We start from the raw sequence: 27,715 nt of genomic DNA on the forward strand, positions 1-27,715 counted from the left end.
ATAGCCTCTCCCCCGGCGCGGCGCTGCCCGACGCCTGCACATTTCTCTTTGCATGTAAATAAACACAAAACTTCAGAGGGCGCTGATGAATTATGCATGAGCGCATTATGTGGGCATTAGGATCCCAGCCAGCAGCGAAGAGAGCAGACCCCGCACTCGCCCTGTCTGCCTGGACTCCTGTAAGCTCATGCAAATGCGTAAGACAACAAGTGCTAGCGAAACTTACACACAGCTCCAGCTAAGGAGCGAATAAACGCATCTAACTGCCCATTTTTGCATCCGCCAACAGCGGTAAATTAATCTGAATATCCGCGAAAGAAAGCGCTTTGCATAAGCAGATAATATCGGTTTAGATTCCAGATAACCTTTTTAATGATATTGGGGCGGCAGGTGTGCCATCCGTCGAGTTATGGTCTGGCGGGGCATGCCCCATACTTATGCAGCAAGAGTTTTACACTGTTCAGGGTTTCGTACAGAAATAACCACAATGACCACAGACTCTCGGCCCTTAAGAACATTAACTTCTTTCCCTTCTGACCTCATGGAAACACACAGAATTCAGATACAACAGCACACGTACACGTAATGTAGCCCCAAACTTATTTTGTGTTTTCATTTGTTTTCCTGTCAATTTCATTATCACAAATGCTCCAGTCCCACAATCAGTCCAATTCTCATTGGACATTTAGTTACATCTGCCAATAACAACATCAGGTCAAAGTAGTGCAATCAAAGCAGCCAATTGCAGGATACTCTGATACACAGGCAAAATGGACATATAAGGAAGTGCACATGTGATACTATTTCAGCCAATAGAACACTTTTTTAAAAACTTTGCGGTCAGCATCTTTGTTTTGTGCAGAAGTTAGCTTACTTCCTAACTAATAATAATGAATAGTAGCTAATAGTAATTAGATAGTTAATTCTATTCATGGATGTGCATATCTCTGATGTCACAATAGAATTGTGTTCTAGTCTCCTTTTAGAACACAAGCACAACACACTGGAATGCCAAATGAAAACAGACAGTGAGACTTCATGTCAGGACAAAGCTAATGCATGAGACCCATTTTAAGTTCCTTCACAGAAGGCGGGCCCCTTGGCCCCGTCAGGAAACCGCACAGACGAGGCAGCCAATGTGAAGCACTGCTTGTCAGTCGTGAACATAAGGCAATCTGGGATAGCGAGGCTTCATGCACGCTCACAGTGCCTGCCACATTCGTTGCAGTGTGAAATCGCTAGCAGCCCGCGCAAATGTGTCTGCAAACAACAAATAAATTAGACATCTAAAGAGAGCCTCAGAATAATATCCTCCCAAATCCGTCAAACAGGCACAACGAAAATTTAAGTAAAAATAACGATCAGAATTTTGCCAAGAGATACAAAGTTCCGAGTGGACTGGGGTGTTGTAGAATCGGTTATTTAAATACGCTAACATTCCAAAGTTTAAGCCATTCCTGTACCCTCTTTGACAAGCTAATTCTAACACATAGCTAGTGAGCGTGCAGGCTACCTGCTTTTGTCCAAAATTCCTCACCTCCAACTGCTATAATACTTTCCCCATGGTGTACCATGTGGATTGGAGGGTTTAAAAGTAAAAATGTGTAGTTTTGCATTTATTTTCATCACTCTCTTCAATATCACCCCCCCCCCTCCACATCGCCCCAATTACATTTTCATTCAAAAGAATATATTGTTGTTCATTTCACTCGGAAACAACAACAAATATTTCTTTCATATTCAAAAGCGAGGACAAATCTGACTTTCCCTGCAGTGCCCACTGACACAAACAGTCGCCTCCAATTTGGTTGATGTCAAAGAAACGGCTCATGTTTGAACCATGCTGAACAAACACCGAGCGAAAGAGAGAGAGCGGGTGGTGGGAAAAGGAGGGAGGGGATTGAGAACCCAGGGGGTGGGAGGGGGGGGGGGTGTGGGGGTGCAAATTCTGATCCTGAGAAGAAGTGCGAGGATGATGCAACTGCTGTGAAACAGCGGCGACCGAGCCTGCCGCCTGCTCGTGATCCGCTCGCCTGAAAATCACCCAGGATTCACTGTTTACCTTCGCGAGGGCCAGACTCAGACTCTGCGCGGGAGGCTCGTTTCCACGGGGCACCTCCGGGTTCTGTCTGCGACCGGGAGAGCAGAGGAGCGGCTCGGGCCTCCTCTCCAATTCACCTTCATGCAACGCTTTAGGCTCCTGGGGTGATGTCTGCCACACAAACAACCTCCTCTTGCTTGACAACAAACCCTACAAAAATATAGTCCCTAGAACATAAACTTTCCGGAGTTATCACAAACACAGGCAAGAAGTGAGGTACAAAACTACAAATCTCAAGCGCTTGTAGCCAGAAGGTTGTTGTTTCAAATCCTGGGTGGGTGGATTTTATACTACTAAGCAAATCATCCAGCCTGCATTTATTAAGCCAACATAAAAAACTTGTCATTATAAGCAGTAGAAATTATGTCTTTGATTAGGGTATGTGTCTTGCAGTGTCTTGCAGTGTATGGTAACAGCACACTGACATTCTACTCAGACTAAAGACCCACCTTCTATACAGCATCCAAAGAATCCAGTCCTTCCGTTCTCACCCACTCTACACAGCTCCTGGCCCAGGCCCTGGACTCTCACACCTGGACTATTGCACTTCTCGTCTCCCTGCTTGCGCTGCTGAACCACCGCAGCTCATACAGAATGCAGCTGCACGGCTCGCCTTCAATCTCCCCGAGCGTGCTCGTGTCACACCCTTCCGCATCTCACTTCAGCTGGCACCTGTTACAGCTCACATAAAAAAAAACAACACCCTCGCTACTCGCCTACAGCGCTGCGAATGGGACAGCTCCTCCATGACTCCCACCAATCAGATCGCGCTCTCCTGGTCCGCTCTCGCCGTTCCTCAACCTTGAGGTCACCGCCTCTCCAGCTCCCCGCGTAGCCAATTCTAGCGGTCACAACACCTGTGTGTACCGGCCCCACAGCGGTGGAATGAACCTCTCAAACAGGAGAGGACAGCAGAATCACCGGCTATGTTTCGACACAGACCGTAAATCTCTTCCGACTGCATTTTAGTTTCCCTCCTGTTCCCACCCCGTAGCACTCCGACCTTCAGCGTTAATTCAGGCTACGGCATTTTTCATGGTTTTAGCTGATATCATTTAGGGCTCTGTATTTCTCTTTTTATCGCTTATTATGTATGTATTTAGAATTTAGAATGCAGTTATCTTGCAATAGTGCATCAATGATGTTGCATATTTATTCACTGCTCTGTGAATGTTGGGAATATTTACTCTGGGAATGTTGTAAGCCAAGTCTGGCACTGTTTTCCATTTTAATCGCTGTGGATTTGAACTGCTGAATAAATAGCCAAAGGGCTCAAGTGTAATTCCTCTGCTGGCCACTAGAGGAGCTGGTTTGGGTAATAGTGGAATAACTTTGCATTCAAAGTGACACCTGGTTGAGCTATGGCCATGGAGAACGAATGCTATACCCATATAAATAAGATTCTAGAATATGCCGCCATTATCAGTCCTTAATAAAACATTGATAACCACATCCTGCATTCTTTAAAAAATGCATTGTTGGGATTAATGTTAGCCCAACATTAATAAATATTAATAAATGTGATGCCCAGCAGGAGGAGACTACTCAAGGTTACAATCAATACTGTTTGCTATGCTTTGCATGGTGCCGTGCCAACAGTGCATATTGTGACCTTATGTGGACTTTTCTCAATCTGGCCACCCTGACCTCAAATTTAATAACATATTTTTTATATTTTGTGGGTGCTGACTAACCATTACCCACATATTTTCATTATACCTAAACCTAAAATATGCAATTTTACAATTTAATAAAGATTTATAATTGCATGTACAAAACACTTTAAATACAGCTTTGTTTCCTTAACACTGCCGGACAGAAGTAATTCACTCATTATACATTATGGCAGAGTTATTCAAATACTTCCTCCTGGGTGCCAGATTCTTTTTAAGAATGGTGCATATGGCCCAATATATTTCTACATACTGTTTATAACTCAGTTTACAGATAGTACATATTTTGTTCAAAGTATTTTGTATGCTGAAAGACAGTAGATGTATTCTTAAAATATGCACAAATATTGATTGCTATTCTGTCGCTAGTTAGAGATATGCCGACACAGTAAATATATGTGCATTGATGGTCATTAATAGTAACTATTTTTGATACTATTTTTCACTGTGATCATTGCACTGCATTCCTTCCGCTGATACGGAGTGACATACGATGAAGGATCAAAGGCGCGGGAATCCATCTCCCGTGGGGTGCATTCGGTCCCCAGGGCTCCCCGTTGAATGGCTCTGCTCCGCGGCGCATTGGAGGACGGCCTGCTTCTGCTCGACAGCTCTGCGACATGATTGGCATTCAGCGCTCTCACTCCGCTGGATTACATCACTCAGGCCCTCGTCTCCATGGCAGCGTCGGGATACTGTGGAGCTCGTTGCTCCTTCAGCCGGCTCCAGATGAGAATAAATGCCCGATTCGCTCCCTCCTGCGTACAGCTTGGACAGGTTCACCCCACCTGTGTTTAGGTTGGACAGGTTCACCCCACCTGCGTACAGCTTGGACAGGTTCATCCCACCTGTGTTTAGCTTGGACAGGTTCACCCCACCTGTGTTTAGGTTGGACAGGTTCACCCCACCTGCGTACAGCTTGGACAGGTTCACCCCACCTGTGTTTAGCTTGGACAGGTTCACCCCACCTGTGTTTAGGTTGGACAGGTTCACCCCACCTGTGTTTAGCTTGGACAGGTTCACCCCACCTGTGTTTAGATTGGACAGGTTCACCCCACCTGTGTTTAGCTTGGACAGGTTCACCCCACCTGCGTACAGCTTGGACAGGTTCACCCCACCTGTGTTTAGCTTGGACAGGTTCACCCCACCTGTGTTTAGGTTGGACAGGTTCACCCCACCTGTGTTTAGGTTGGACAGGTTCACCCCACCTGTGTTTAGGTTGGACAGGTTCACCCCACCTGCGTACAGCTTGGACAGGTTCACCCCACCTGTGTTTAGCTTGGACAGGTTCACCCCACCTGTGTTTAGGTTGGACAGGTTCACCCCACCTGTGTTTAGGTTGGACAGGTTCACCCCACCTGTGTTTAGCTTGGACAGGTTCACCCCACCTGTGTTTAGGTTGGACAGGTTCACCCCACCTGTGTACGGGTTGGACAGGTTCACCCCACCTGTGTTTAGCTTGGACAGGTTCACCCCACCTGTGTTTAGCTTGGACAGGTTCACCCCACCTGTGTTTAGGTTGGACAGGTTCACCCCACCTGTGTACGGGTTGGACAGGTTCACCCCACCTGTGTTTAGGTTGGACAGATTCAGCCGCACCTGTGTGCAGACTGGACCGATTCACTCCCTCCCACATACAGCTTGGACAGGTTCACCCCACCTGTGTATAGGTTGGACAGATTCAACCACACCTGTGTTTAGGTTGGACAGATTCAACCACACCTGTGTACAGATTGGAAAGATTCAGCCACACATGCGTACAGGTTGGACAGATTCAGCCGCACCTGTGTATAGGTTGGACCGATTCAGCCACACGTGTGCACAGGTTGGACAAATTCAGCCCCACCTGCATACAGGTTGGACAGTTTCAGCCCCACCTGTGCAGGTTGGATGAATTCACCTGCAATGTTAATAAAAACAGACAATTCCTGGTGTTTACAGGAGATATTTTGCAGAGCTTCTCTCTCATTTCCTCTCTCTTCCTTCTGACTTGCCAGCCTGACGAGCTGTAACTTCGTGGGATGGCATACCTGCCATCCCAATTTTCAGAAAGGGGACTTGTAACATATTGAAAGAAAGGAAATTATGGCGTTTACATGTACTAAATAATGTAAGTAAGATCGGCCTACACCACATATCTTGCTGCAATTATGCTTCGCGTGACTAAGAGCTTAACCACAATAAAATAATTGAAGTAAAGTGTTTCCATCACTTTTATGTAATTTGGAGCATTGTCTTAATCGCATGAAATCAAGTTATTAGTGTGCATGTAAACATGGCCAATCATAAATTCTGGTTCATATCTACTAGCAGTGAACGGCATCACATATGGCAGGTGTGGCCACACTAATTCTGCTTTGGAGTATGAATCCTTAGACACTGTTTTTTTTTTCTTTTTTTTTTTTTAAAGCAAAACCATCAAGGCCCAATTACAGTGTCAGGTGCTGGTTGGAGAGCCAGTCATTGAAACAGAGAGCAAAGGCCAGCAGATGAACCAGTTCAGAGCTGAGAGCACTGAAGGAGTGAAAAATAAAGCAGAAATAAAGGAGAGAAGGAGAGAGGGGAAGAGGGCAGAGAGAGTGAATGAATTAATGATATGTTGAATGAGCGTGACACTGTTGTATGCGAGGCAGAGCGCGGTGTGAACCGCGGTTGTGTTTAAAAACAGCAGCAGTGATGCAACAGGGAAGTGAATGGGGGACGGAGGTTGGAGGGGGTGGGGGGGTTGGGGATTGGGGATGAGGGGGTTGGTGTATATCTGAAGAGGGAGACAGTTCTTAGAATCCTCCAGCACTGCGCTCAGTAGCTCCATGGACAACGTGATTAACTGGGCATCGGCACCATGCTTCGGCTATTAATGGAAGATTATCCTCACTCAGGGCCTCATTTATCAAACGTGAGGCGAACAAATCTGACCGTAAATTGCCCGCGAATGCATTTACGCGAACAATGTGGGATTTATCAAAGTTTTCGTGCGTCAGTTTGTTTGTGGGAGCCGAACAAATGTCAGGAATGCTCTAAAATCCATCGTGTGAGTAAATGAAAAAATAATAATAAAACGGTTGTAAAGCTTGCTTTGCGTATTGTGCTTTTTTTATTATTCCATTCATTGCGTTTTATTATAATTAGAAAAGTGTGACAAAATTATTAGAATAAATCATAAGTTAATTCAATATTATATTATAACTGTTCAAATTATTGTATAAAAATCACAATTGGATTCAACGTTAAAATAGGTGACGCATCATTTGCTTAATCCTGATTAATAGACTGCTTAATTGCAACTGAATATAAATTCCAAAAAACAAGCAAAGTTTGCTATAAATAGGGCAGAGATATCGTAGCTTAGGTCTTCATTGCTATGGCTGACCTCGCTTTATTAGAAATTAATCTTTGCCTCCAGTTTCATGTCAAGCCACAGGGTTTACAACAATAGCTAGGTGGGAGTTGCCATTAATGTAATAATGTAATATTTTCCTCATTTACACAGCAAAATATTTATCCTAGCACTATGAAATTTTACTTCAAACGGCTTTGACACGTTAGGAGATATTATCCGTTTCAATTATATAACTTAATCCAGTAGGATACAATTAAAACCGAAGTATACACAATCTGGTGTTAGTCGGTATGATTGTAACAGAGGTGTGGAATAGCTGCAAATGAACAGTAAATGAAAACAACCTATAATGCGTGTATGCAGGTTTTTTCTGCATATACTAAGTTAAATCAAGGAAACAAATGTCCAGTGGTAACGTTAAACCAGCCACATCCTCAGATTAAGCAGCATGGGCCTTCATTTATGAAAAAAAACACAGTGTGTAAACATTGACGCACAAGCAACTTTGTAACTTACCGGGAAATGAATTGTGGTAACGTCCAAATGGATGAGAAAACCTGCTTTTGTCAGTGTCTTAACACTCAGGTAAGCTTTCACAAAGCAAATAGCCTACCATGCAGATCAATCTGGTGTCTGCCTATTGTAAATGCCTGTGACCATGAGCTGTTTCTTTCCCAATAATCAGGAGCATCTAGAATATGAGGCTATGTCAAGGATGCAAGAAAATTAGCTTAACACATTTAACATTAAACACTGAACTAACTAAGAAAGTCTAACACGTTGAAGAGTAAAATTAATTAAAAAAAAAAAATATTAAACACCATTTAAAATTCTTAGGGTCTTCCCAAAAGGACACTACACGTAGATGGCTTTCAATACCATATAGCGTCCCTAATCTGAATAATATGAAGCCCTCTCCATGACCTTCCTGGGGACCAACCCTCTCGTTTTCTCAGTAGATGCCATTCTATCAACATATAACAGCAACAACGCATGTTGTGTCTTTTAGCACCTCAGAGGCAGGACAACTGTAACAGCTGTTACATTTACACAGACGGGGACATCATGTTTTCTTTAAATTTTTTATAACCTGGCATCCAATTCCCGCTAGAATACACTTAGAAAACCATACTAACTTTTCAAGGACAGATAACTTTATAAAAAATGATGTTGGCTATGATTTGATTTATTGTAAATAAAAATAAAGCCTTATACCCGAAAATTACTGCAGAAAATCTTTTTTACTTAGCTCGCTCAAAAGCAGTTTTTTTTGGAAATATTTCCCACAATGGTTATCACATTGCTCCATTCCTTTGGGAAGCGGTCGACGACTGAATTACACATGTACAAATCTGAAGTGGCTACGTTCATGCCGCATTGTACATGAAGTTTCTGACCGTATTACATTTATAAAGCGTTACTGTTGCAGCGATCTCTCCCCTATATCTTGCCAGGCTTTAGTATTTCCTGGCCCTGACATTCCACTGCTTACACTACTGAATAAAATATGTTTTTGGCTTGTACTTCCATTAACAGCACTGCAATCTCCGCTTCAGATAAGTTTTTTTTTTTAGTCTTTTCTCCGTCATTCTTAAAATTGCCTGCAGTGGAATTTCAAGCTCCTTACATGGCATTTCAGGGGCGAAATTTATGCTACTCACAAGTTCTGTGAACGCGATTTTTATTTACGATTAATTGCTATTTATCCACACGCGCAGGTAGATAAGGGAAAATGCTACGGCTACAAGCGTTTGATAAATCCGACAGAATTTGTTAGGTCGCCTCCGGTTACGTATGAATTTGCACACGGTTTTAAAAAAAAACCAAAATATTGATAAATGAGGCCCTCTGTTTTTTTCCCTGTTTTTCTCTCACACACCTGTCCCACTGTCTATCTCTCTCTCACACCCACACATACTGTACCGTTCTCCCTATATTGCTCACTCTCATATGCAAACACAGCTCTTTTGCACTTTATTTCTTTTTTCTCTGTAGGACACCTCTCTTGATCTATCTATTATGCACACCTCTCTCTCTCTCTCTCTCTGCCTATTCATAATGATCACTTTCTAACAGATACCCAATACATTGGCATGTTGTTTGTCCAGCTGTCTCTGTGCTGGAGGGGAAGAAGGTGGGCCCTGATTTCACGCACACTGTGCAAGCCACACGCCATGAAGCAACAACTGCGCTGTCCACACAACGCCTGTAGATACGCTCGCTGAGGGAGGAGCTTATATGAAATAAAAATGTGGCATGAAAACCACATGACCAAGGAGTTGTATGAGAATATGGAAAAGGGGGTGGGGAATGGGCTTTCAGATGCATTTCTGCAGTAGTATTAGTGCGAATGCATGCATGATCAATACCAGAAAACATACTGCATTAAAATGCAATAATTATATCAGGAAGATTTTGCCGAGAGAGATCTGCATTGTATTATGTAGACTCACACACACTCTCGCTTGCTTTCTCCCTCTCTCTGTCTCTATCTCTCTGACACACACACGCACATGCACGCACGTACGCACACAGACACACAGTTTTGCCTGTAAGGCTCATGCAGTCTCTTCCTTCCTTGATAGTCACAACCATGACACCACAGGTTGTCCAAAGAGCACTGTAGGCTTGCAGGTCAGTGGCACCGTATTCACGGTATCAGCAAGCTAAGGGTGAACGAGTCTGCAAACTTAAACAGCTGCGATCTGAGACCTGCACAGTAAAATGTCTTGTGTTAAACCAATTCTTACAGAGTACATATGGCCCCACTCTGGTACACAGTGGGACCATATGTACTCTGTTAGAGTTTAATTAACACTGGACATTTTACGGTGTGGCAAGTTTATGCCATTTAGTTTCATGTTTTCACCAAGCTTTTGCAGAACAGATGCAATGTATTTCATTATCAAAAACGAATACTAGAAATATTAATTTCAGGGGAAAAGTGTATATATGCAATATAACTTTTCAGACAGCCAGCGTGATTAACACGCTTGAAAAAAAAAATCAGATGTTGTGCATCTGCAGAGATGTTTAGGACGCGTTCAACTCAGTTGAGACACTCATACCGTGACAGAGGATCCCTGTGTCGAACGGAGGGGCGGTGAGAGCTACGGCGGCACGCAGCTGTCTAACTCGAAGTAATCAATGCGATGGCTGTTTCCTAATAATTTACGGAATACTGGAGTAAGCACACGGGCAGGCACGAGCGCACGCACAAATGCATGCACGCCCTCATCACATGCAAGCACTCGCAGAGCAGAATCTTCAGGCTATTATTAAAAGCAGCTATGCCAGATGCCATTCATCCCCTTCAGTGTTGCAAGAACGTAAAGTTTGCTGAAGTGGAACAGACACCGACCTCAGCTCTATCGCCTGACACAACGCTGTTTGTTTTTACGCCAATCTACGTTTTTCATCAAATATTTAGAAAGTGCATTTGCATAGCCTTCTCGGAGAGTTCAGTGGACCAAACAGTATTTCTGCCCCTAACAACGCCCCCATTTCTAAAGTAAGTTAGTTAGTAAGTAGGCTCAATAAATGAACGAATTAACGAATGAATTATTAAATAAATAAATAAATAAATAAATAAAGTCCTGCTTCAGCAAGCAAAAACTGTTTCTGTCTGCGTGGAGTCGATGCTACAGAGAATGCTACGATGCTACATTGAAACGACAAAAAAGAAAAGTAAGAATTGTTCCAAACAAGGCAAAACTTATTCACCACGAACCCTCTAAAAAGCCATCCTGCTAACAGAACTTACAGCGATTTAGACACACGCAGCCAGTCTCCTCGTTTCTATACTTATCCCGGTGACATAGTCGATAAGACAGCACGAGCCGGGATAAAGGTACAGCGCAACATTCCGCAGTTCGCCTCCCAGCAGAGACCTACCTTTGTGCATGCCGGTGAAGCGGTCCTTGAGGACAGTGAGTTCGTAGATCTTTCCGAATTCCTCGAAGAGCGGTCGGAGGTCCTTCTCGTCCAGATTGCGCGGTATTTGCCCGATGAATAGTTTGATGGCATCGTGGTCCTTCATGGGGATGGTGGCGCAGCTCGCGGGGCTGTGACTGTGGCTTAATCCGTTCACGAGCCCATTCGTGCTGGCAGCGCTGCCGTGACCCATGCCGTCCACCTGTCCGTTTGTTAAAGTTGTCATCTTCCAACGGGGAACGTCTGACAGCAGAAATAACAATTGTCTTAGTGGAAGTACAAGTAGTAATGGTAGTAATTGCAGTAGTTGTCGCAGTAGTCTTACAGTAAGCTTCAAGAGTAGGCTAGTTAAGATACTCGTGTAGCTGAGTTGCGCAAGCGTGGAGTGTCCAGCTGTAATGTCAATGTAGATAAATATTTACATTTATAAATACATACATTTGTATATAAAGTATTTCAAAGACGGCTTATGGAGGTGTAGTTTTGTTTCATGTATATTGTGTTAATTAATTCAAGAAATTGAGAGACAGAGGAGTCTCTATCTCTTTACACCTCCGTTCCTCCTACCCCCGATTAGACGCTTATATTTTTTGCATTGAGTATCGGTATGGGTGTCCCCTCGGTTTAAACAGACAGGGTCGGCTCCAAAATGTCTATTCACTGCGGGGATGTTTAGTAGGAAAATATATACCAGTCTGTGGAAAATACCGAGTCGCTTTCCCCCTTTTCTTGCTTCAGACTCAGAATGGTATCTTCCACAATAAAGAGAGGTCTATATAGGCTACGAAGATAAAACAAAGCATACCTCTACACTTCTTGTACGCCTCAACTGTTTTGAATACGTTTAATAGGCTACCCAAAATACGTATAACATAACCGAATATTACCCTTTATCTCTTTTGCCTAACAGCATACGTTTAGTTGAATCAATGATCACTAGTTGTAATGTGAAGACGTATTCCGTTTTGTGATACAAAGGCGTGAGATGGTTTGTTTAGTCAAACTGCTACATCAATGCCATTGAAAATGATTTATAGGGTACATGTGTGCGTTGGTAACGTCTCAATTAGGTGTTGATTGGGCCTTTTCCCTGGGGCATTTTACGGATTGGTCACTGGTCAGTCTCTATTTCGAGCTATACTGCTTGTTTTTGGAAATACACCACGGGATACATTGTCAGAGACGGGATAGAAAACGGCTAGAAATCTTCCTAAATGATGGACAGCTCCGGTGCTGAAGCGTCCGGGAGACAAGCGTCTACGCGATTTCTGAGAGTAGACAGCGGTACATTCCGTTCGGTTCTCTGCCGTCAGCATACGTGTAATTGTCTTCGGCTTGACGATTCTTTGATGTAGACTACCTGTAACTCTTTTATACCAGTCAAAAGGATACAATTTAGAATGAAAAGGAAGTATTTTTCTTCTCTTGTTTTTTTTTTTTAGTTAGTTTGTCGGAAGGGCGCAGATAAACCTGTTACCCACAGGAGACGGACCCCATGCAGCCTGGGACAGGGCTCGCTACAAAACCACATAGGTATTTTATAGAGATGTGCAGAAGACGTCGACTCCTCATATAGCAACCTTCGATGGTTGTTAAGCTTTACCAAGCTTTATCGGACCAAATTTCCGCCCATGAGCCACCACCTCACTTTTCAGCGACGTCATGTCCTTTTGTAATAACGTAGGCTATACATTCTTACATGTTACGTGTATATAAATGTTAAATTTTTTATTGGATGCTCGTCACAGCATTGCGATTTAGATTTACATTTTAATGTTTCTGATAGAAATGCTCACCTCAAAAAATATCTAATTGAATTGACCTTTTTTTGAACATATACCCACCTTTAATTAACAAGTATCCGATGTCCGTACATTCACGAGGTCATAAAGTAAAAGTTGAATGTATGGAAATGGTTTCAATAATAGGATTGACAACTTTCCCCGCGCGTGCGTACAAATTCATTCATGGCCAATTGTCTCGCGATGACTGGTCGCTATCCGTGGTTCTGAATTACTCCACGCGGCAGCTTTGGAAAGAGTTAATTGCGATTTAGCTTTCGTTTATTTAAAGGAAATTGCTGTCATCAAGAAATTAAAACGTTCATATTCAGCCCAGAGCAATAATATGTCGTATATTGTTCTTTTGAGAAAAAAATAATACCGCCAATAATGCTGATTTGATTTATGGTGATGTGATGTGATTCAAAAATATGTTAGCAAAGAAATATGATAGCATGTTTTAATGGGTAAATATGCACTCTCCTGGAGACGTGACAAAGGCCATATGAGAAGATGAGAAAAAGACACAGAAAAAGACACTCTTGTTGAGCTTCTACAGTTTAATAGATGGGGTGATCTTATTTCGGGCTTAAATTTCTGCCATAAATATTACTCCTTTCCCCGTTAATAAGTAGATGATAATTGTCTCAGTGGGTCTCTCTGTTGCGTCCTGACACCGCTGCTGTTTCTCGTAATGAGAATGCCACTGCACTGCCAGAGATGAGGCTCAGCCGTGTCCCTTCCATTTTTCTGCTATAAAAGGTTGAAACAATCAAATAAATGAAAAGTAAATTCAATTTATGTTGGGAAAGAGAGAGCCCGAGAAGAGAGAAAGCCTGCTTTTGAGTTTGACCTTTTTCTAAATGTTAATATTTCTCTGAGAGAAAAAGAGAGAGAGAGAGAGAGGGAGGGAGAGAGAGAGAGAGAGAAGGACACCTTCAAAGATCTGAGAGAAGTAAACAAAAATGCTACAGAAGAAAACGACACACATTGAAAATCTTCTGAAGGTGGAAGGCAATGACTAAATGCACCCAGACTTAAAATAGTATCACATTTTTTTTATGTGTACACAAATACACACAGTCATGCACATTGACATGCTCTCTCACACACACAAATTCACGCACCCCCCCTTACTATGTGTTCTTTGCCCTGTGGGCCCAACGATGGTCACTGAGGAACAACAACCTCTCTCCTTCAATGACTGAATTTGGGTAGAATCTCCAAGTGTAGATTTTGTGATGGGTCTGAGGGGTCTCTGTATTGAATCGATGGAATAATTTCCTCATCAAATAATTTACCACCCTCCACCCACCACACAAAAAGAAGTTCAGTTCTTCCGAGATGGCCATACAGAGTGCCATCTCGGAGTTGAAAATATTTCACCATGGAGAAGCAGATGGGAAAAAAACACCAAGTCCCAAGGTGCAGTGCTGTTCCAAGATCGTCACAGAAAACACGGTGACAAGAAAGCTCTTTCGATGGTAGAATTACATGTCAATCTCCACTCGGGATGGGGTGAGTGGGAGGGGTGAGCGGATGGAGGTGATGGAGGTCAAGAGTTTCTAATTAACGGGTTTTGAGGAGAGGCCCTGATCTGAGTTTCCACCGCAGACACGATCCACGTCCTCTTACTATAAATCTTGACCGACAGTGACATCATCCTCCTGCAGGTGCACAGCTGTAAAGCAGCAATAAGGATTAGTGTTATTAATCATGAGCAGGTGTTGTTGCATAAACTATCTCCATGTTGCTTTTTTTTTTTAAAGGTTATTCATTTCCTCACAGGACCCTGTATTTTAAACTGAGGGCAGGGATGTAGGGGAAGGGAGAGGGGGGTTGCAATATGATGTAACCCTACCATGGTTTTAGGGACTTGCCCGAGAGAGAGAGAGAGAGAGAGAGAGAGAGAGAGAGAGACCATTGGCCAGTGCAATATCCTGAAGCAATTACATCAATTTTGAAATCACAATTTATTTTATTATTTGATGAATAATAAATCAATGCCCGCATACAACAGTAACTATAATATGAAGTAAAATGATCCGTGAAAATCAAACCCTCACTCTTGTTTATGTTAACTGAGTCAGGTTTGCCCCCAAGTGCAACAAAAATAGGCCGGTGCGATACTGTACCATTGGAACCCAGGAGCAGAGTGAAGTTGAGCCACAGTGTGGTTCTCACCGAACAGTCAATGAATACTTTGATATCTCGGGTCGCACACGTTTTCTTCGCACGATGTCCGGCACGAGCCCGGGAAAAAAAAAATCGATGGGTTTTCACAGGCAAACAAATGACACGGCTTCTTCGTCGAGGCGGTGTTTCTGCAGCCGTCGAGCGCCATTTTTCTTTTTTTGTCAGGTCTGTCGAAATGTAATTCTTCGGGCCGCCCCGGCAGTTTATGAAACGCACCCGCGGAGCCCAGAGCTCGCAGGGAGCCGCGCCGCGGTTTCATCAAAAGTCGAGTCGAAGTTCTCGTCGCCTTTCGCGCTTTGCATTTCGTGCCCCGGGTGAAAAAAAAAAAACCAAAAAAAAAAAAACCAGATGATTTGCAGGACAGTGTATTTCCAGCAGGGAGGGAAAGACAGACGAGCAGAGGTCTCTTCAGTGGGGGAAAAGAAACAGCTGACAGAACTAGTGGATTAATGGAATGGACATGTATATTCTTCACTTGATGTTCTTTCTTCCTTCACTGTTTTGTCAGTGTACATTTATATTCATGAAACAAAAAAAAAATCAAAGACAAGGGTTTCTTTCGAATTTTAGGAAAAAAAAAATGTGAAAAGTTAACTTTTGAAAAGTTCACATTTAACATTACCATTTTTTTTTTTTGTGGATTTTCATATCCATATCCAAATCCATATCCATGTCCATGTGAAAACATTGCACAGCCCAGAAGTGATTCACTTTGTGCTAATGGATAGATTGTTTTTTTTTTTTAATGGGTAAAAATAAGTGTGTGTGTGTGTGTGTGTTTGTGTGAGTGAGTGCGTGTGAATGTGCGGGTGTTCTTCAGTGTGCGTAGGCGATTATCTGTTGACGTGTGTATATGTATGTGAGAATGTGTGTCCGTTAGTTTCCTTTGTGAAAAGTAGGCGTTAGTTGGCCGGCACTAGGCACGTGCGACAAAGGGGGGCACTAAATGAATACGGAAAAAAAAAACCCCCGTGAGTTATGACAACGGTAGTCGGCAACTGCTATCTCGGCGACGGCGAGAGAGTTTGAGAGACAGGGATAAAAAGAAAGGGAAGGAGAAAGAAAAAATGAGAGCGAGAGAGAGATAGATAGAGCGAGAGAGAGAGAGAGAGAGAGAGAGAGAGGGAGAGATAGTAAGAGGGAGGGAGCGGGAGCCATCGTGTGGCTCGCACCCACAGGCCCCGCTGATCTCCGAGGCCCATTTGCATGTGAATAGGGCGTGATGAGCTGCCCGACGGCGTAAATGCCAGCCGCCTGTCAGACGCCGCAGCCCGCTCCGCGTCTGCCGGGACGCGCGGCGGTAATGGCGGCCGTAACGGCGGCCAAAGGAGGAGCGGGGGGGAAAAAAAAGAAAGAGAACAGCCACTTCGCTTCCGTTAACGTTCCTCGGCCTTTCGCACGAAAAAACCTCAGGCCGCTAACGCCGGCCTCCGTCTTATCCCCCGGAGAGTCGACAGAAAAAAAAGTTTTTTTTTATTTTTGATATAAGACGAGTGTCTTAGATGACAAAAAAAAAATGTAGCGCTGAAAATATTTCCACAGATATTATTTAATTTTATTTTTATTGAATGTCCCCTGTAGTGTAGGTTTCAGCATATTGTAGGATATATAGTTTTTGAGATTAAGGACAGATACTCATGTACAGTACCCTGCAGGGGACAAAACTCAGTTGCTGGGTCTGTGGAGAATATATAAAAACTGGCATGTGTTAACATTTGCCGAAGTCACTGCTTGAAGCAACTGGTTTTGTAATTGCGAATGGACGTTCTGATGTAAATATGCATTGACAACTGTGAATTACAAAGTGAAATTTCAGGGCACAGTGTGTTCCACAGACCATGAATAAATAAATAAAAAAATAAATAATGAAATGTTCCTGATCCTCAGTTCCCCAATTTATACCTAATTGATGGTGTGACTTTTGCGAATCTGTTATCTGGCTGACCATGATCTCTGCGCAGCAAAATGGTTTCTCTGGGTTTAGCTGGAGGCTGTTCCTGAACCTCTGGCCCCCAATGTATGCTTAATTGATGATGTGGCACGTGCAAACCTGTTGTCTGGCTGGCTGTGCTATCTGTGCAACAGGATGGTTTCTCTGAACTTAGCTGGAGGCTCTTTGCCACCATGGCACATGGTCACAAGCTGTCCTGTGCCGGACAGAGAAAGCCCGGTCTGGCCCTCCCTAAAATAGGCCTGTAAACACCTCACAGCTAGACCAATGAGGGTTTGTAGCTGGAGGGGAAGGTATCGCGTGTTCTCCCTTGGCTGGTGTGATTCAAAACCGGAGATGTTAGTTATTTTTCCTCTGTTCGTAAGAACAGGGCACAATTATAATTAAGAATGCACTGGTTCCGTTGCCACGGGTTAGATATGAAGGCGCTGCTTCATATCCCGCTTAAAACTGGCCCGAAACGGATCAGTAGCATTCAGGTTATTCTCCATTCGCAAACGGGGCTATGCTGTCATCAGAGATATATCCGATTTGTCGCCGGACTGTCAATATCCCAATGGGAGCATCAGAATATTCACAAATGCGCGGAACAACACATCAACTATATCCATGACCACAGCAAGAAAGCGTAACAGTTACTAGGTTTTATCCTCGTGATAATCTGACTCCATATTAATTAATAAGTTATGTTCCAAATTAGAATTTAGGCTTGATTTAGAATGGACCTCAGTTCGTCTGAAGTTCTACACCGAGGGTCAACGCAGTTTCACCCGGTACGCACCGCGGATACGCCCGTAACGACAATTTAACTAGATGTTTGCAGACGACACAGCGGTTGTGAGATTTCCCTCATGGGGAGTATAACCTAATTAAGGTTCAGGGACTCCGAAAGGGCCAATATTGGTCATCCCAGGATCAACTTGGTTCTGCTGACGGTCCCGCCTTAACTGAAAACTTGGTGATCAAACAAGTCCAACGGGCAGTTCCCTAGTCATAATTGGGGGAAACCGACTTAGAAGGCTTTTACAAGAACGAAACATTGACCAAGACCACACAAATCAAGTCATTAACAGTTTTAATGTCAGGTAGGTTATACACTTAAAATAGTCAATTTGTGGTTACAGAATTTAGAAAATAGTCTAACAATCAAAGATAAAGATGAGCATACCTGACAGCAGTCTACACACAGAAAGAGTCTTGTGTGGGAAGTCTGATTGCAGACTCCCCGAGGGCCCTGTTCCTCTCCTATAAGAACCCAGCGCAGGCAGGTGGATGTCGCCACAAAAGGGTCATAAAACCATAAATGTACTTGGAGGGGGAAGATTGGAATTTGGTTCAGACAGGATCAGACAGATGGATTTAGGCTACTAGGAGGAGTGTCCCAAAAATACAGTTTACTTACACATTGATTAAAATAGATTTTCTACAGGTTTGCTGGTTTTAAAACCTAAACCAGAGCATCACTCGCACAGAGACCATAAAAACCATACTAAATATGAATATTTGTTCTCGTGATTGTCATGAAAACTCCGAAAAACATGAAACAACTGCACAATCTTTCACATGAACCAACCGTCAACTCTCAATGTCCCTCCACAGTGCATCAAGACCGCATAGTGTAGTGTATCAATGCACTCGACCCAAATCGGGATTTACTTCCCAACAAAAAGTGTGCGTGAGTAAATTTCTCTCCTTATGAAGGTTGGGAGACAAGTTACCCAGCGACACCAGGCGAGGGCACTGTGACTGTCCCTCAACCGTCCTGAGCAACTTGCCCCACTTCCACCATGCGACCCTACCACTTGCCATCTGAAACCTCCAGGATGTTGGGATAATTTTAGAATTGCTTGACCATAGAAAAGAGGTGTCACCTGTTAACTGTCGCAAAACCAGATGCCAAGGTCTTACGGGCCACTCTGTCCCGACAATATCAGACTCTGCACCTGGCGAATTGCTTTACGACAGTCAGAGAGGAAATTCCACTCTATGCCTGTTCCCGTGGGCCTTACAGTTCCCCTCTCTGGCCCCGTGGGACAAACAGAACGCTGTCCCAGGGGTCACTGAAAATGCCCAACTTTGACAGCAGTCCAGGTCCGGTGTTTATGGTCTCAAGCCCGGCCTCGCTGGAAACTGGAGGGGGCTGAGAACCAATGCAGCATGAGTGGAGGTGCGCAGAGAGTGTATCAGGTGTCGAAAATAACAGCATTGAACCAGGGTGATGGTAAAGATGACTGCGCTAGGGATGACGCACCCTCGGAACACCCAATCCCACCAGGTGTACGTGTCCTGGGCGGACCGGGTAGAGGAGCTGGCCAGGATCTCCGCCGTTCTTTTGGCCAGATTCACCTCCACCTAAGCCTGGTTGATGTGATAATTGGTGTCACGGATGATCTGTTATACCAAACTCATTAGGTCAGTCAGGGCCCGTGTTCCTTGTTCGTAGAATGTGTCCTCCCACCACGGGGAGACGTCCACCTCCAGTGGAACTCGGCCTAGAATGTTGATCTGACCCATGGCCAAATCTTCCGTCACTTCCAAGCAGAAAGTGTGGTTTGCTGGACAGGTCAGACCTCCATACGAGAAAGAGTTCATCTCGCTGATGACGCACCATTGTGTGTGGGAAACCTGGATAGCGTCAGCGTGGCCATGCAAAGACTGCACACTAATGAATTTGGTATCATTGGGAGAAAAAGGTTGTAAGGTGTTACAGGTACAGATGATATAGCTGGAGCTTTCATGACAACACATGCGAGTGGTGAATATGGTCTCTGTGCCCCTCATAGTGATATACCCGGTAAGGTGATCTAATTTTAGAACCTGATTCTTCACTACTACGCCGATAGAGCGTATGGTAGTGGAATTTGGGTACACCTGTTCTGGGTGAATTAAAGGAAAAGAAACAAAGAACCCAATACATTTTGTGTGGATGGTTATTGAAAATGATAGTATAAAAATAAAGAACAAAAAATAAAGAAAAACACCAAAATCATAAATTAAGACATATAAGACAAGTAGTGTTCAGAAACATACAATGCCTACATACATACATTTATTAAAAAGTTGAAAATTACTGGAATGGTAATTACTGTAAAATAGTTTAATTGAAGCAGACTGAAGAAATGTTGTCTAATACGATGTGTTAATGGTATAAGAGAAATTCATTATTGCACCAAGAAATTCATAGAATCACATAGGATAGTGTTTCTATTGTGTCCTATATGTGCGCTGTTTAGGATTGGATGTGTGCTGGTTTGTGTGCTCTTGTTAGATTAGATGACTGTGAAGTTCTTAATGGGATGGGTGGATCCCCTAATGTAACGAATTGGGTGTTGTAAAATTTGCTCTGGTGCTACACCAAGGGGCCTGTTTAAAGTTAGGAGTTGGCTAAATGAGCTGCTGACATGTTTATGACCCCTTCAGAGATTTCCACCCAACTGGTCTGTCACCGATGCTTGAGGTGCTAACTTCTTGCCTGTATTTGTGCAAAGAAGAGAAAATCTATGTAGGGTTACTGTCTGCATAATTTGGGGGTTAAACCACAACTGACAAAAAATAAAAAGATGAAAAAACAAAAAGAAAATCAGACACTGTCTTGGGAGTGTAGGTTTACTGCTCCTTAAATATTCAACAACTGACAGAGAAGGGGGGGAAACAGAACAAGACAGACAGATGGGGAGAAGGGAGAAAGGAGGAGGAGGAACAGTAAATGAAAAGGAAGGAGGGAATTTAAGGAGAGGAAACTGTGAAAAACTAGAATAAAGTGAGACCAGTAAGCCAGTCCTTGCCAAAAAATGACCCCTCTTTCAACATTTTAATGCTAAAAGACAAACTTTATGTAAACTTAGGAGTAATTGCTTCTTCTCCTTATTTATTTATTTATTTGACATATGTAGATTGGAAGACTTCTTCCTTAAATAATTTCCCTTGCAGGCACAGATGATACTGGCCCTTATTAGTTGAGTTAAAGTTTGATGACATTATATTCATTTATGGCATTGACTGGCTTATCAATGGTTTGACAAAGATTCTAATATGTATATGTTGTGCTATGGTGAAATTCACACAAAAATACCATTAGATCTCTAGTATCTAACATGCCTTAGCTAATTTAATTGGCACCCAAATAAGTCGGTTAGTGAATTCTAACAGTTTCTAAATGGCGTGCACAGGCATGCGTTAATAATTAATATATTATTAGTTAATATTATTAATTAAAATCCTCTGGTTTCATCCTTGTGCTGCTAAGACACAGAACAAAAACTCAGATGAAAACAATAGGGTACACCAGAATTCACTACACTTTTTTGAAAATGAGCTTTCTAACGAAAGGTGAATGGTGGTACACCTATGCCTATATAGCTTAATTTAGCTCTAGGCTAATGGTTATTTTATTTATAATAGGCCAAAGTCTATTTTTTGGTTGGTTATAAGCCATGTTGGAATTGTACCTTCTACACTGGCTTATCTCAACTGTTTTATAAACCCTAACCTATTTATTTAATTAATAGTATACCACTGGCTACTGAGACAGATAACACAGGCCAAGGACCTTGGTTCCAGCACCTCAGAAATTCAGAAGTTCTGTGTCCTGATACCTTTTCACCAGTCTCAGAGGTCTTTAGACATGAGTCCCACACGTGGCAAATTCCAGACGGTCGCCACCCTTGTTGTAGCCTGTGGCTACACTTTCAGAGGGATGGAGACTTGCATTTGCCGTGGCACTCAGCGGTCCTGTGACATTACATCGGGCGCGGTACTCAGAGGTACAGTGACTACACCGGCACCGGCCTCGATCTCTGAGATTTAAAGTATGGTTTCCTCCGGACAGATACGAACAGTTTCAAAACTTGGTGCAGCTGCAGTCTGCACTGTCAGAGGTCTTGAGACGTGTGTACTGCCGCAGGGCCATACCTGGGTTTAAGGATCAGCACAGACTCTGCTTTCAGGGCTGGAACTTTGAAGCCGAGGTTATGCACCTGATTCAGCATTCAGCAGTATTTTAATATTATTTAATTTAAATATAACAAGAAGCTTGCCACTTTTTCTGGGTTAGCCCCCTAGCAAAGTTCAAACTTCTTCGCGTGTGCATTCTGTGATTGCACACGCTTACTGGCAGCTATAAACTTTCTCACTGTTCACCTTCTATTGCTTTTTAGTCTTTCATAACAGTATACCACTCTGTTCACCTTCAAAATTCACTGGCTTTTCACCAGTGCCTCATTTCTCCTGAGTTTGAGCAAGGTTTTCTGCGCCTCTGCGCAGAAACAGTAGTAAGCCTTGCATCAAAACTCCCTTCCTTTCTACAAACGTTTACATGTTCGTACACATACGCAACCATCTACTGCTATAGGCTAGTTTTTTCTGAAACGCATTTTGCCGTATTAGCACAACACATTTCCTAAAAACATGCCAGCCTAAGCTTCTCTCTTTCCCTGTTCATGAATTCCCCAAAGGGTAGTAATATTGAAAATGCCTGGTTTCTACGGTCCCAGGCCTGTCTGGGATATGTCGATCCCCTGCACAGTGACTAAAAAACTCTCCCTAGCACAGGGTAATATATGAGAATTGTGTCACTCACCACACCAAGGATCAGGAAACCAGAGAAGAAAATGCGAGATACCCACGGTGAAGGGTATCACGCCGGGATGAAAAACACCAGCAGAAACTTCAGGGCACACTCCAGATACTTCCTATCACGTCGGGGTCACCACTTGTAAACACCTCACAGCTAGACCAATGAGGGTTTGTAGCTGGAGGGGAAGGTATCGCGTGTTCTCCCTTGGCTGGTGTGATTCAAAACCGGAGATGTTAGTTATTTTTCCTCTGTTCGTAAGAACAGGGCACAATTATAATTAAGAATGCACTGGTTCCGTTGCCACGGGTTAGATATGAAGGCGCTGCTTCATATCCCGCTTAAAACTGGCCCGAAACGGATCAGTAGCATTCAGGTTATTCTCCATTCGCAAACGGGGCTATGCTGTCATCAGAGATATATCCGATTTGTCGCCGGACTGTCAATATCCCAATGGGAGCATCAGAATATTCACAAATGCGCGGAACAACACATCAACTATATCCATGACCACAGCAAGAAAGCGTAACAGTTACTAGGTTTTATCCTCGTGATAATCTGACTCCATATTAATTAATAAGTTATGTTCCAAATTAGAATTTAGGCTTGATTTAGAATGGACCTCAGTTCGTCTGAAGTTCTACACCGAGGGTCAACGCAGTTTCACCCGGTACGCACCGCGGATACGCCCGTAACGACAATTTAACTAGATGTTTGCAGACGACACAGCGGTTGTGAGATTTCCCTCATGGGGAGTATAACCTAATTAAGGTTCAGGGACTCCGAAAGGGCCAATATTGGTCATCCCAGGATCAACTTGGTTCTGCTGACGGTCCCGCCTTAACTGAAAACTTGGTGATCAAACAAGTCCAACGGGCAGTTCCCTAGTCATAATTGGGGGAAACCGACTTAGAAGGCTTTTACAAGAACGAAACATTGACCAAGACCACACAAATCAAGTCATTAACAGTTTTAATGTCAGGTAGGTTATACACTTAAAATAGTCAATTTGTGGTTACAGAATTTAGAAAATAGTCTAACAATCAAAGATAAAGATGAGCATACCTGACAGCAGTCTACACACAGAAAGAGTCTTGTGTGGGAAGTCTGATTGCAGACTCCCCGAGGGCCCTGTTCCTCTCCTATAAGAACCCAGCGCAGGCAGGTGGATGTCGCCACAAAAGGGTCATAAAACCATAAATGTACTTGGAGGGGGAAGATTGGAATTTGGTTCAGACAGGATCAGACAGATGGATTTAGGCTACTAGGAGGAGTGTCCCAAAAATACAGTTTACTTACACATTGATTAAAATAGATTTTCTACAGGTTTGCTGGTTTTAAAACCTAAACCAGAGCATCACTCGCACAGAGACCATAAAAACCATACTAAATATGAATATTTGTTCTCGTGATTGTCATGAAAACTCCGAAAAACATGAAACAACTGCACAATCTTTCACATGAACCAACCGTCAACTCTCAATGTCCCTCCACAGTGCATCAAGACCGCATAGTGTAGTGTATCAATGCACTCGACCCAAATCGGGATTTACTTCCCAACAAAAAGTGTGCGTGAGTAAATTTCTCTCCTTATGAAGGTTGGGAGACAAGTTACCCAGCGACACCAGGCGAGGGCACTGTGACTGTCCCTCAACCGTCCTGAGCAACTTGCCCCACTTCCACCATGCGACCCTACCACTTGCCATCTGAAACCTCCAGGATGTTGGGATAATTTTAGAATTGCTTGACCATAGAAAAGAGGTGTCACCTGTTAACTGTCGCAAAACCAGATGCCAAGGTCTTACGGGCCACTCTGTCCCGACAATATCAGACTCTGCACCTGGCGAATTGCTTTACGACAGTCAGAGAGGAAATTCCACTCTATGCCTGTTCCCGTGGGCCTTACAGGCCCCATCACCACTATATACTGTACTGTGTCGGGTCCCACCTCTGATGTTATCTCCCCTGCTGTCATTAGGGACCCACCAACTGTAAAGGTGTGGCCCCCAACACAAAACCAGTCAGGGAAATGTCCTCAACGTGCTCCAGTAAAAGTTACCCAACATGGTAGAGTGCTCGCACACAACATCCACAAGAAAGTATCCTTCAAAAAAACAAAAAACTGAAACTGCCAAGCGTAAGTTCAAAAAGGATTTAATAATTAATTAGTTTATTTCAGTTCAGTTCAATAAGTCTTTATTGACCCCAGAGGGCAATTCCTGTACAGCAAAAAAAAAAAAAAAAAAAAAATAAAATATATATAAAAAAAAATAAAAAAAATAAATAAAACTAAACAACATTAAAAACATAACGGAAAAGGCTACAGAAAGAGCAAAAGGCAATATGAAAATATGGACAATAAACAGATCAATAAAAATGAATCAACAGAGAAAGCTAAAGTACAAAAATTCATGAAGCATGATGATAATCATAAAGAGAAAGAAGGCGGGCATTTTGGTCAGTGAACCACCACCGGCGCATTTTCTCCTACCTGCTACACAGGCCTCTGCAGTGGTGATAAACCGCTAATAACGCTTTCCCGTCTGGTGCTCAGAAGGGAAACGCACAGGACTCTTCAACTGCAGCTTCGCTTGTTCTAGCGCTAATGGCTAACGGCTAACAGCTAACGACTGGTTTTCTCTGGTGGGGCGGGGGGGGGGGGGGGGGGGGGGTGGGGGGGTTGGAGTGGACAGAGCGCGGACTGCGATAAAGACGCCCGTGGGGACTAGTTCCTCCCTGCTACTGGACAAAAAAATGATACAGTCCTCCTCATGCTCCGAGCTGCGCTGTGCGGTGTCAGATCAGGACGAGCTGGAGGTGCGGCTGGTTTTGATCTTTACCCCTCTCGGGTCTTCTGGGACACTTCTGAGCCTGATGAGACGGTTCATTAGTCAGGGGCGGTCCACAGATGGGCCACTCACACTGCTCCTGCTGTCTCCCCCGCATCATTTAATTTGTCACCCGTCTGTATGCATATATATATATATCTCCAAGCTTGTAAAATATCCTCATCTACATCTTATATATATATTAAAAGGAAGTTATTAGAAGAGTGAATCATAGTGTGAATCATCCCTGTTTAATAATAGTATGGGGAATGTGTGGATATGCATACATATATATATATATATATACACACATACAGACACACAAGACAAAGCAATCAGATGAAAAGGAATTGATCAAAGAAATTGATCAGGAAATCTTGAGAAACGTTATACCCCAGTGCTCTGGTGACCCTCGATTGAAATTTCGTGGCTGAAGGGATACCAGGGCTTTTTTTTCTCCTCGCTTCGTTGAAAGGCCGTGCAAAACAAAACGGCTAAATGAGAAATGAGGGACAGATTACGCAACCGGGAGGGGCGCGGATCTCTAGAGCGGCACAGAGCCCACACTTCTGCAACTGCAGAGCTCCGTCTTTACATTTACTGAAAATCTTATCCAGAGCATCTTATCATTTCTGCAACTTTTGTACATAGTATCCATTCATACAACTGGATATATACTGAAACAATTCAGGTTAAATACCTTGCTCAAGGGTACGGCAGCGGCGTCCTATCTGGAAATTGAACCATGCAAACTTTAGGTCACAAGTCCTGTTCTCTAACCATCGTACTGCACTGCCACCCTACAGTCAACAGAGATACTGTCAGGCAGTCATCTAGAATTTAGAAAATATGAAATGTAGTTAAAGCAAGTTCAGTTTATCCCTTTAAAAGACTGGGACTGACAAAATGGCTTAAACCCTTTCCTGCAGTGATGTGTGAGCAAGCAGGAAGAAGCCCAGCCAAGAACACATTCCCCGTACTATTATTAAACAGAGATGATTCACACACGATTCAGGCTTCTAATGACTTCCTTTTAATATATATAAGATGTACATGAGGATATTTTACAAGCTAGGAATAATACAGAATGATTGACAGATGGCTCTGGGCTGCAGCAGGGGGTAAGGGGGGGGGAGTTTGTCGTAAAAGCCCAGTTGTTTTGGCAACAACAAAATTTGGTGTTATGTTCGAAATGTGTGAGCTGCTCAATGCGTGCCTTCGCCTGATGAATATGCATAAGGGGAGGAGTTCAATGCTAAATTTAAATTTGTGTGTGTGTGTGTGTGTGTATGCATGTGTGTTTGTGTGAATGTGCGTGTGTGTGTGTGTGTGTGCTTATGTGTGTGTGTGTGTGTGTGTGTGTGTGTGTGTGTGTGTATGCGTGTGTGTGTGCTTATGTGAATGTGTGTGTGTGTGTGTGTGCTTATGTGTGTGTGTGTGTGTGTGTGTGTGTGTGTGTGTGTGTATGCGTGTGTGTGTGCTTATGTGAATGTGTGTGTGTGTGCGTGTGCTTGTGTGTGTGTGTGTGTGTGTGTGTGTGTTTGTTTTGGCAGGGTACCTGTATGTTCTCTTGGCTCCTGGGTGGCTCACTCAGTTAGTATGTGCACTCATCAGGAGCGCAGGCTGGCACACAGAGTTTACTGCTGCACGTTTCTACACAACAACAACACCACAGGCACCACAGGTTACACCAGCTGTCATCAGCGAGAAATAATTTGCCTCTACTCTTTCAGTTCTACTTGAGAGAGAGAGAGAGAGAGAGAGAGAGAAAGAGTGAGAGACCGATAGAGCAAGAGAGAGATAATGCTGCTACGCTCACCCCCTTCCCCAGAGCACCACATTAATAGGAGTCACAGATGCTCTTTACAGACAATATTAGCTTTGCCTGTAAGTATTTTCCCTTTTTTGAAATAAATCTGCAATCAGTATGAAGAGGCGGAGAAGCCTGAAGGTTAATTGGAAGCAGGTTCTGTGGAAATGTCAATGGTAATATGAGGTTGTACACACTGATTGACTTTAAATACAGGACCGCCCCAACTCATCATCACCGTCGCAAACATAAACTCCCCTGATCCGTGCCATCGCTAGTAAAATGAGTTTTATCCGGAATAAACAACAAAAGGAAAAATAATAAGTGAGAGAAAGAGAGAGAGAGGATTACTATTTTATTTCATTATATTTGAACTCCAATTATAATTTTGAAAGTATTACCTGTTGTCCATGCTTTACTTCCACTGCTATACAACTTGTTTTTGTATGTTTCCTGTTTGCTTTGGCAATATGTACTACATGTATTTCATGCCAATAAAGATCATTGAATTGAATTGAGAGAGAGAGAGA

General features: G+C 43.3%; 1 protein-coding gene and 1 pseudogene across 5 annotated transcripts in view; both read right to left on the minus strand.

Annotated features, from left to right (window-relative positions):
- LOC118207104 (CUGBP Elav-like family member 4) overlaps window positions 1–11,670 on the minus strand; it is a 53,969-nt gene extending 42,299 nt beyond the window's left edge. For 4 of the 5 annotated variants that reach the window (XM_035380408.1, XM_035380406.1, XM_035380405.1 and 1 more), the window contains exon 1: window positions 11,009–11,669. In XM_035380408.1, the coding sequence (XP_035236299.1) occupies window positions 11,009–11,273 (265 nt within the window). In that variant the 5' untranslated portion in view covers window positions 11,274–11,669. Of the gene's footprint in view, window positions 1–11,008 lie in introns of all 5 variants that reach the window. The other variant, XM_035380404.1, reaches the window with a different exon arrangement.
- A 6,735-nt stretch (window positions 11,671–18,405) lies between these two features.
- LOC118237145 lies at window positions 18,406–19,978 on the minus strand (annotated as a pseudogene).
- Between the last annotated feature and the right edge of the window lie 7,737 nt (window positions 19,979–27,715).

Source organism: Anguilla anguilla, chromosome 10, assembly GCF_013347855.1.
Source record: "Anguilla anguilla isolate fAngAng1 chromosome 10, fAngAng1.pri, whole genome shotgun sequence".
NCBI lineage: Eukaryota > Metazoa > Chordata > Actinopteri > Anguilliformes > Anguillidae > Anguilla > Anguilla anguilla.